At 36.5% G+C, this 11,496-nt stretch overlaps 1 protein-coding gene across 3 annotated transcripts in view; it reads left to right on the top strand.

The window, feature by feature from the left end:
- The window catches only part of LOC110020557, a 40,075-nt gene extending 38,138 nt beyond the window's left edge, over nt 1-1,937 (top strand). Inside the window, exons 5-7 of one of the 3 annotated variants that reach the window (XR_002293540.1) lie at nt 1,270-1,334; nt 1,413-1,636; nt 1,725-1,890. Coding sequence is in view for 2 of the 3 variants with exons in the window: in XM_020718699.1 (XP_020574358.1) it covers nt 1,270-1,334; nt 1,413-1,493 (146 nt within the window). In the remaining variant the exon portion in view is untranslated. Of the gene's footprint in view, nt 1-1,269; nt 1,335-1,412 lie in introns of all 3 variants that reach the window. The other 2 variants (XM_020718699.1, XM_020718697.1) reach the window with 2 other exon arrangements.
- Nucleotides 1,938-11,496: the final 9,559 nt, after the last annotated feature.

Below are 11,496 nucleotides of genomic sequence, written 5' to 3'. Positions count from 1 at the left end.
TTTTTCAACCGCAGCGCCGACTTTTTCAAAAACGCCGCCGCACATTTAAGCTGTCCCAAACGGGGCCTAAGGCTTTGTTTGGGGTAGCTGCAGCTGTTTGAAGAAGCGGTTGTGAAGTTGCTATAGAAGCAACTGATTTTCGAAAAGCTACGGTGGTTGTTACAAATTTATCTTATTTTCAAAAAGTCGGATCGTATCTTTTTGACAGCTACCGCACTTTAACTTTTCAGGTTGAAAAAAAAAAGCTTTCTACCATAGAAATATCTAAAAAAACATCAGGAAATTTGTCTTAAAATAGACCTTGGTTGGGGCAGCTATAGCTGTTTGAAGAAACAGTTTAAATTTGCTTCAGAAGAAGTTGTTTTCAAAAAACTGCGATGACTATTATAATTTTTTTTTTTCAAAAAGCTAGACCGTAGCTTTCTAACTATCATCGCACTTAGCCAGGTCCGGTTTCAACTGCAGTATTTTGAAAAAGCAGATAAAATGTAGTTTTGCCAAACATAAAAATGTGTGGTGCGACATCACATTGCCTCCATTCCGCTGCTCCAAATGCACTAAATTTTATTTTAATATCGTAAATTAGTAAGATCACTCACTCAACAAAAAAAAAATTAAAAACCAAAAAAGGCTAGTGTGATGGCAACTAAATGTAAGTTTAAATACCCATCCTTATTAAATTTTGCTCTTGACCAATGCTAAAAAAATGCCATGCTTAATGACCTTCAACCTGAAAAAAAGCTTGATGCGCTAGCACTAAGAGCAATAAAAAGGGTGAGAGAGGGAGGAGGGAGAGCTTAATAACCTCATGTGATAATGTATGGTACTCATGTCAATTTATCAAAGATTTTCTTTGGGTGGGCATCAACAGTGTAGCATTACTCGATACTAAAAAAATGCAAAAATATTGAAAACCTAAAGTAAACTAGACAAAAGTTGAATCTTTATACGCTCCAAGTTTAACAGTTTATACGATTTCAGGTTAAACCAACATATTCAAGACTAATTTTTCTGATGCATATCAATTCACAGAGATTAAAATGAAGTGCAAAAGACAGAAAAGAGTCCATTCAGATTGTTTCAGTGACAAGAGAAATCAGATTCCAGTGCCATTATTTTTACCTTGTTTTTTGTAATTTAGGTTTTACAGTTGAAAATATTGTTATTCCTTTATTTTTTGCAATTTAATAGAACAAATAAATAATATTGCTGAAACATTAAAGATATTCATTCACATTCTTACCTGAGGACGTACTTTTTGTGCGCTAGAGAGACCAATAATGTATTCGGGAGCCAGTGGGACATCTTGGGGGCATCTGAAGCTCCCTCATCAGGTGGATATGGGATCTTTCATTGTTTCTATGCTTTTTTCCCCACTTTATTGGTATCTTCAATTTTTTTTATGCTGATAGATGGACTTTGCTGCTGAATTACGTCGTGCAATTAACAATGCCCAGTCCAATGTAACGGCAATTTCTGGTGGTCACAGCTAATTGGATGAAGTTTTGTTATAATTTGGAAATTCCAGAATCATGGATATGTACTGTACAAACAAAAATGAGTGCTAGCACTAGCAAGCACTGCAATCTTTACTTTATTAATAACTTAGGAAGAAGACAGCCTGAGGGAAAACCAGGTATGTTGAATAAATCATTTACTTTATTGAACTTTAACTTGACCATTCTATTCAATTCAATTTAACGAACTATTTGAATGCCATGTAGCCTTCCATTAGACCTAGTTGCATGTTTTTCTGGCAACCAGCAGATGTCTCTGTGTCAAACTGTATGTTCTATTGGTTTCATCAAGGAAGTGAATTGGATTTTGTTAGTAACATATGCAAGACGAAGAAGTTTATTATTATTTATTTTTGTGGGCCTTATGCAAAATTTGGGAAGGGATTGGGGTTGGTTCGTGACAAACTAGGGAAAGGTTAAGGATACACTAAAAACTAACTCATAAATTTTAATTGTAATAAAAATATGGAAGCTTCACCACCTTTAACTTCTCTATAGAAATTTTTTAGTCAACTCCTGAAATTATCTCTCTTTGTGGAAGTGGAAATGATAGCTATCCTTGAAATTTTTTTTCGGTATGTTGGCTATTTCCGTTGTTTGTGTAATTGGCTTGAAAGTGTTTTCTATTTAGATTTTGATTGTAATTTTCTTCATTGGTGTTGGATCTAATGTTTTTTTCTCAAAGATAACTAGATCCTGCTATAGATGTAGATCAAGCTTGAAGAGCAAAGCGGGAAGAGAGATTTACGGCCCGTTTAGGGCAGCTTATTGACTGTGGTGGCGGTATGGAAACGTCGCATGGATGTTTGAAAAAGGCGTTCAGAGCTGCGATTTCGTGCCGGTACGACGCACTTCCAAAATTTTGTTAATAGACGAAGAAGCGGGGAAGGGGCTGCGTCCTGCGTCCTGCGTCTGCTTCGTGCGTTAGGTGAAAAATTCCTCCATGCCCCTCTCTTCTCACCTCGCCCTCGCCTCGCCCTCCCGAGTTAGCGTTTCATTTCGCTGCCATTTCGAGGCCCGGAGGAAGCTCTGATTCCTTCTTTGGTTCTCTCACCTCTTCTCTTCTCGTTTTTTCCTCCGCTTTCACTGCGAACCCTAGAATCGGGTTGACTTTCATGTTGCTCCGAGCTCCTTGCTCTGTATCTTTCTCGGATCAGGAAAGTTCGATTGCTTTTGAGCTGATGGGCGAAGTTAATGACGATTCTACCGGGTTTGCGTTGATCTGCCGAGAATAGGTAAAGACCTTAGTACTTTGTGCTCTTCTGCCTTTAGATTTTTCTTTTTTGTTTGGATCGTTTTGTTGATCTCAGTTTTTCTTGGTGATTCTGAATGTTTTTTTTTTTGAGCTATGGTATTCATGCATGAAATTATTTAAATCTGTTGTTGAGATGGAGCAAAAACTCAATTGTAAAAATATAAGTGATATTTGCTTTTAGATTGTTTTTGAGTTTGAGCCGACTTATAAGATTTGGAACATGCTCAGTCTTTTCTTTAGAATGTTTACAATAATTAGATGGACTTGCTTTTGATCTTAAGTAGTGTTCTAGGTTTTAGGCGCTCTTTTGATTGTGCTGTAGAATTGAGGTAACAAAATAGTGAGCAGTGTATTTTAATTTATGTAACTGATCTGTAATTGTTTGAGACTTTTGTTTTATCTTTTATTTTTCCTATACAGTTCTGTTGCAAACATTTTAACTAAATAGGGGCAAAATTGGTCATTTATCCAACAACAACTGCCAATAAGTTGTTCTGAATAAGCCGCCCGAAACAGCAAATCAGTTTATTTGATAATCTGTAAATTATCAAATTATCAAAATAATCTGCTTATCAGCAGCTGCTTATCAGAGCAGATTATAAATAATCAACAGCTGCCCCAAACAGACCTTTAGTTTCAGCTTCTTGATCATTGATCTGTAGAAGACTCATTTGAACCACTTAAGATTGGGAAGTGTGTATCAAATCAAGTTATAGTGAGAATTGAGAGAGAGAGAGAATCCAAGTAGAAATTAGGATAAAGTTTGAGTGAAGCTTAAATGAAAGAGTTTGTCTAAATTATAAGATTAACTCATATCTATGCCTCTTTATTTATTAGGGCTAAGGTTAGGGAAATAAAATTGACCTTGTAAATTGATTACATAGAGAGTGCATGATTTGACATTCGTGTAGCTAGATTTGTAGCGAACAAGTTTGACCTGTATTTGTCTGATGGTGGGAACTTTTGGTGATTCTTTTTGATTGAATAGGATTTTGTGGAGAACCCTTATTTGTGGACTATTATGACTGAGTAGTGAAGTTCCTTTGGTGAGTAGCTTTTTTGTGTGGGCAACTTTGTGAGTTGAATGAATTCATTAGCTCGTTTTTAGGTTCAAATAGAGTTTATGTCATGGGCAACTCATGACATCAGATTCTCGGTGGCTTGATGTTTTATTTAGCTCTTGGCTTGGAAATTTTTACATTTTAGACGATTTAAGAACTTCAAAATCAATGAATTAATTAACTTGGTTCAAGCCCTTATGATCGCCTAATCAATTTCACCTAGACCAATATGGGTTCACATGAGTTCCTTTCGGTGGTCCTCTTATCACTTATGAGCAGTCTACAATGACAAGAATAAGATTCCAGAAGAACCTAATTTGGCCTAGATGGCTTGTACTTGTTATTATTCATTAGCTTTCATAATGCTTAGATCTTCGACATGTATTTACATATTAATAGATGTGGATATACATGCAAGTCGTGTATTGCTTTTTCAGAAAATATTTTGTTGCTCCTTTTGATGCAATATTTCTTTGATATTATCTATAATTGCTTTGTCAAGAGATTAAGAATCTTGAATATCTCTTATGCTTTGTTGTTGCTAATGAAAGAGCTTAATTTTCTGAGTGTTTTCCTAGACTAGGGTGTCTCCACCACCGAAGAATATGATGGACAAGCTCAATGAAAATTGTAGATGTGTCCTCCACCCAACAAGTTCATTTTTTGAATATGCCCTTGGGACTAAGGAGGTGATTGATGAGAGGATTCTTGGTGATGATGAGGTGATTGTCGGTACTTCAATTTAGGAATAGAGCAATCTGACATTACTTCTTTAAAATATCACATGATCTCTGGTGGTGGTTTTTAAAGTTGAACACCTTTAGACTTAAGGCTGGGCTTATAATTTGTTACTCATCTATCATCATTTAGTGTAAAGATCCACTAGTTTCTTGAAGCTGTATAATTTGATGTCTTAAAATAAAGCCAAGTCTTTGAGCTGATATCCAAACATTCTCGTGAGATGAAAGTTGTTGGGGAAACTTAAACCAGAAACATAGATGGATTCCTTAAAGCTGCCTAGCCTATGAGTGAGTGAGCTAGCTTGAGATGGATAGAGACCAATCACTAAAGAAGTCCTTTTTGAAGGTGGAATTGTATAAGAGTGCGATGAGAAGTGACTTATCCATGCTTGATGCTGAGATCATTGGTGAAGTTGCTCAAATTGGTGAATTTGCAAGTTATGGTGGTGAGGAGTCTATTTTAGAGGTCATTGTATCTTTTATTAAAGGGGAGTCTCAAACTCACATCTTGAGGATGGGAGAATATAAGACAAGTAGTTTTACAAAAGACCTAGCATTACTTAAAAGTCAACTAGATTTCCTAATGTTAGCACGAGTGTTGAGAACACAAGAATCTCCTACAAAATAAAATTTTTTATGAAGTTAAGGGGTTTAAAGTCTTTGGGTAGACCGGGAGGTTATGATTGAAGAAAGTTGAAGACAGGCTGAACTGACAGAGTTATCACTTTGTCTGCTAGCTTGAGAACTTTGGCCATGACTTTAATTGGGAAGCTGATGAACTTGGATAAAGGTAGTTCTCGCAAGGAATTTTGTTGAGACTCTGCGAACGAGTCAATTCATAGTATGTGATGAGCTCATTTTGCTCTAGTTAATCTTAGCTATCAATTCCTCATGAATTCTACCTCAAGTTGAGATTGTGCCCATGCATTGGGAGGGACTTGAATCTTGATTCCCCAACTTCCCCAAATCATTTTTGAAATTAATTTAATGTTTCTTTTGCTTGAAATTTCAGTGCACCTCATTGAAAAGTTAAGAAGAAATTTAAATTATCAATGTTTTTTTATAGATTTTTCCTTTATTGATGCAATGATTTTTTTTTGGAATGAGATTGATGATAATTTTTTGGATAAATGCTTGTAATTATGATACTAGTTTAGATCTATTTTTCATATATTTATTTGAATACCCACCTCATGCTTGTGGTCTTAAGATTATTTGTGGAGGCGATGCTTATTTGCATGTAGATTACTTATACTCGTTCTTTCACTTTGAATTCACTGTGAACTTAACCTTCACTATAGCATCATCTTTCACTACGAAGTAAATTATTGCTAGTAAGTTGGCATTTGATTGTGAGATAGCTTTCGATCCTGTCAAAAGAAGCATGTTATTTGAGTTTTTTAGTTGACCGATAATATTGACTCGTACTCTCAGTTATATGATTGAAAAATGTGACTTAAGGTGGTCAACGGTTTTCCACATTTCTTCCTATAAATAAGGCTTTCTATTGTTATTTTATTTTTTAGGCAATATTGTACTTTGTCTTCCTTGTCTATCTGTGCTTCTTTGAGCTGCTTATTTTTTCTTTTTAGTACCTTTCTTTGCTGCTCCTAGCAGTTTCCTTTGCAATGGCCGACGCTATTTTTTTTTTTTTTGACCAGAGCAATTTGGATTTAGAGTGGAGGTATTCTTTTTCTTTAAGAGAAGGCCATAAAAATTCATTTACCCGAGTTGATTCTTAGAGAAAATTTTATTATTTTGTGATCCAAAGATCCACAAGTTCTCATGCTCAGTCTGCCGGAACTCCTCGCTGCAGGTTCTAGCCCCCAGAACTTTTCCCTGCAAGGCCCTAGTCGACCGAACTCCTTTCTATGCAGTTACTGGCCGTCGGAACTCCTCTCCATGCTGGCCCTAGTTGCCAGAATTCCTCCATGTAGGAACTAGCTGCCAAAACTCTCTCCCTATAGATCCCCAGCTGCCGGAACTCTCTCCCTATAGATCCCCAGCTGCCAAAACTCCTCACCTTGCAGTCCTCTAGCTTCTAGAGCTCTCGCTGTAGTCTTTAACTGCAGTTTACGAGCCTTAGATCATACCCTAGCTGCTGGACTATAGTACCGTTTATTGCGGAATTTCTAAACTTTTCTCAGAGGTGGAGAATTGGATTTTGTAGCGGCTTCAAGCGCTAGATCTTCAGGTTATCGGTGGATGTTGTGCAGATGAGAGGCTAAGGTCTCAACTTAAGTTGAATGCTTCTAGCGTGTGTTTGCAGATAGAGCTGTCAAAACGGCTCGTTGTTCGCGAACAGCTCGTGTTCAACTCGTTAATTTCGTTCGATAAGTTAACGAATTGAACACGACCTAAGATGTGTTCGTTCGTGTTCGGCTCGTTTTGGCTCGAAATACTACTCATTAAGTGTATATCTGATTGAAGCATTTGACTCGAAATACTACTAATCAATTTTATATATACATACATATATATTGATCTTTGATGAGTAAAATTTTTAAAAAATTTAATTGACTACAAGACTATAAAGATTTATAATCAATTAAAAGTAATAAATTATTAAATCAGATTCAAATAATGTTTTAAATCTTATCCCAATTTTTAACATCATATCACTACGTGATTAGGGTTGTCAAAACAACTCTTTGTCCGTGAATGGCTCGTGTTCGGCTCGTTAAGCAAACTAGCCGAACACAAACACACTTTTTGAGCTCGAAATATAAACGAGATGAACACGAGTTGGGCATGGCTCGCTCGTGTTCGGCTCGTTTACACCCTTACCTGCGGAAGACCAGTTTATTGCCCAACTTCTTCAGCATTTTGAAGAGTCAAAAGTTGCAGTTCTTATCCGTTGCTTAGTTCATGTGGGGAAGATTCACAAGCAGGAAAACATGTTATTCCCAACTGGCTTTAGGGGTTTTCTGTTCGCGAGAAGGTGAGAAGTGTTGGGGGTTCATGCATCCATATCCAGCCAATTACTACATTTTTCTAATTTCATGCAATCTACTAGCCAAACTGAAGGACGAATTGTGGATAAACATGGAAGTTATGGTATATTTCTTCTTGCCAGCAGGATCCCTATATTGTTACCAGCCAGATCCTTCTGCAATATCTGACGGACTTCCCTGCAATTTCAGCGAGATACCTCTGCTGCAATTTCTGATTCAGATCCTTTTGCTCACCTATTCAATACTTGTTGCAGGGTCTTTTTACTGCTGTATTTCCTAGCAGGATCTCCATTTTGCTGGATCTTCCTGCAGTCAACCTTGCCAGTCGGATCTCCTTCTACTGGCCAAATCTCTACATTACTGCAGCCAACACTCTTCCTGTGGTTGCAGACCCTCTCTGGATTCCTCTTTGTAGCACAAATCCCTTGCCACAGGCCCGCATCTTCCTACTGAGGCCCTCTACAGGAGCTTCTCCCTCCCGTAGGTGTGTCTGGTTTTTGTTTCATTTCCCCTTAGACCTTTGCATAAATCCAACTGCGAGAGGTAATTCCCAGAAAATGGTTCCTGCAGTCTCCCTATCCCATTGTTTCCCTCAGGGCTTGTCTCTCGTGAGACCTTCCTTTTCACAGATACCAACGTATCAGCAAGAGATTCTTCCCTATAGGGATGTAATGTGGACCCTTTTTACAGTCTTCCTTGGTGGAGATGCATCTTCCTGTCATCTTCCTTCGTGGAAAATTTTTTTTTTCCTGCAGGTTGTAACCCGGCCCGTCTTCCTGCAGGTTGTAACTCCGGCCCGTCCACAGCTTCCAGAATTCCTGCAGTAAGGACAGCTGTGGAGACGTATCTTCCAGCTTGCAGTTACGTATTTGTCGTCGGACTTAAAAAGGATCGCAGTAAGGGCATCACAACAAGTACCTTCTAAAATTCCTTCTCATTTCATACTTGGTCATAAGCCAAATGTACGCTTAGGATTAGAATCCTTCAGATATGGAATTCTCCTACTACAAGCCCTTTTCTGCCGGAACCTCTTAGTCAATTTGTAGGCCCTCCTCCGGAGCTTTTTTATTCAACAGGCCTGCCTCCAAAGCTTTTTCCTGCAGCAGACCCTCGTAGCTTTTTCTCGCAGCACGCTCTTTGGAGCTTTTCCTTTTCTTCCTTGCAGGCAACATGCCCTGCAACTTTCTTTGTAGGTTGTCTATTCCCTTGCAACATTATCTATATTATCTTTCCACCTACCTACAAGAATTGTGGAAAGTCCAGTTGAAGACAACCACAGTCAAATAGAAGTTTCCCTAAATGCCTTGGGGATGAATAGTTCAAGTTCTACCTCACAAAATATCTTCCTTTCCCATTGTTTGACAAATCCAAGTCGAACATTATTGACATTTATGTTTCAACTTGAAGGTGAGTTTTAGAAGTTATTAGTATTGATTTATTTCTTTTCCTATTATTTTCTATTTTATGTTAAAAGTTACTAGTATTAATTTATTTCTTCTATGATTATTTCCTATTTTATGTTTTTCGTTTTTTTTGGTTAGTTAATAGTAATTGATTAATTATAATCTTGGAGATATGGGCGTTAGTCTTTCCTATTTTAGAATTCATATAACCTGTATTCATACCCCCTTTCATATCAATAAAGTTATTATGCAAAATTCTCAACACCTACAGTAAGTATTTCTTTTTTGAGTCATTTGAAGAAATACCCAGATCAAAATTAGTCTAATAAGGATCTTAAGAGACAGCTTTACTTCACTTAGTCTCTTCATTGATTTGTACAATCAATTTGTGGAAGCTAAGAATTGTATTTTGGACTATCAGATTACTTTGTTCCAGAAGATGATTTCAAGCTTTACTTGCCCTTGAATCCAAAACGATGAGTTTGCTTTTATTTAATATTTGAACTTTTAATTTCTACTTATGTAGTGAGTTTGATTAAATTTTGGCGACTCACATTTTTACACGGTTTGGCAATCTTGATCATGTTCCTGAAATTGTTGTAGATTTGGGGATGATTGCTGACCTAAGTACTTTTGATGGTTTATGCGGAAGGTAACATTACTTTTGAAGAAGCCCGATGAATATCAGTTCTTTTGCACCCTGACTGGGGACTCTACATTGAATTTTATAGCAACCAATGCTATCAAAGATGTCATTAGGCCAAGCTCCTGAATTGAGCCACCATCTTGATGAAAGAGTTACCTATAGAGTGGCATGGGTGCTTTCATAGAAAGCATAGTAATAAATATCTTAAAAGATGAAAAAGGTGCTAGAGTTGACATCAAGGTGGTTAAGGATGATATGGGTGGCCAAGCCGAATATGATAAGAAAGTTGAAAATTTAATATTTGAATAAAGAAAAATAAAACTTACAACTTATTTTGTAAGGATTGATTTGCTTTGCCGTTAAGAAGATAGGATGAATAAAGTTTGAAGAAGCATAGTGATTCATAGGAAAAAATATTACATCAGAACTACGCACGTAGAAATACCGTGCGTAGCCAATAAAATCACGCCACGCGCGACAGGAAGAAAGAAATGGCGCAGTAACACGGCGAATATTCCCCCCGTGTTATTCATGTGTTATTGCATGTTATTCATGTGTTATTGATGTGTTATTGTGTTATTATAACACCAAGAATATTCTCAGGATACAATAACACATGAATAACACAATAACACTTGAAAAACACGGGGAATATTCCCGACATAGAAAAAAACGGTACAGTAACACGGGAAATATTCTTCCCTGTGTTATTCATGTGTTATTGTGTGTTATTGATGTGTTATTGTGTTATTATAACACCAGAAATATTCCTAGTACACAATAACACATGTTTTTTGCTCTGTCGCGCAGGGTGTCGTGACGTTATTTCATTCGCTACGCATGTTACTCTACATGCGTAGTACTGATATAATATTTTTTTGATTCATAGGGATGAGTCTTTTGAGAAGAAGCTTTTGTAACCGTGGCATTGCAAAAGCAAATGGTGAAGTTGTGAACGGAACTAGAGATGTACCGGATAGTTCCAATTTTGAGTTTTAGAATTTTGAGTTTTAGGTTGTTTTTGAATTATTCAGATTAATAATGATATAATATTGAAATCTCAAATATAGTAAATAGTATTGAATTTTATCTTTACATTCAAAGTCGTACAAAGATTATGGCCTAGGAGCATCAATACTCAACTGAGTATGAAGTTTTATTGAAAGGGTATGAAGTTGAGATTATGGAGTTGAAGGCTAAGTTATATTAAAATGTGAAATATACCTTTTTTCATGCATATGTAAAATGTCATGTATGTAAAAATTGCAGTTTAGGTGTTAAATATGTTAATAAATGGGGGAATTGAGTGGTATGTCTGCAAATCTTCTTAATAAATAATATTCCAAGGTTATTTTGAATATGTCTCATATTATCCCCCATTAAAAGAAAAAAAATAAGAGTCTCCCTCATTATATTTGTATCTTAGTTCTCAATTTTTCTTATGTTTTAAATTGGGCGTGTTCATGGAATCATAGAAAATTTTAGTTTTAATTCTTCCAGTGCCACCAAATGATTGGCATGCTGCCCTAATCCACCTTATTACTAACGCCATACTCATAATGCCTTTTCATTATTCTTCATCACTAATAGACATTACCATGAAATCCTTCATATTACACAAATGTACCACCATTTACCTTTTAAAAAGTGAAACTCCCCTTTTCAAACATGGGTAAAGGTAACATGCATGTAAAAATTGAAGTTTAGGTGCTAGGTATGTATGTAAATTTTTCTCATAACAATCACTTTGCTCCTCTTCCCTTTACGTCTTCATCATCTCACAACATCAGATGCCATCAAGCATGGTCACTCAAAGCTGCGCCCTATAGTAGTCATAAATCTGTAAATTGTCACAAATAAATAAAATTTTTATTGATTCTTATATATTTAATAATCTAATATCCTACTAGATCACTGAAT

This window comes from Phalaenopsis equestris, unplaced genomic scaffold (genome assembly GCF_001263595.1).
Source record: "Phalaenopsis equestris unplaced genomic scaffold, ASM126359v1 Scaffold000100, whole genome shotgun sequence".
NCBI lineage: Eukaryota > Viridiplantae > Streptophyta > Magnoliopsida > Asparagales > Orchidaceae > Phalaenopsis > Phalaenopsis equestris.
This window is presented reverse-complemented; position numbering and strand designations above follow the sequence as displayed.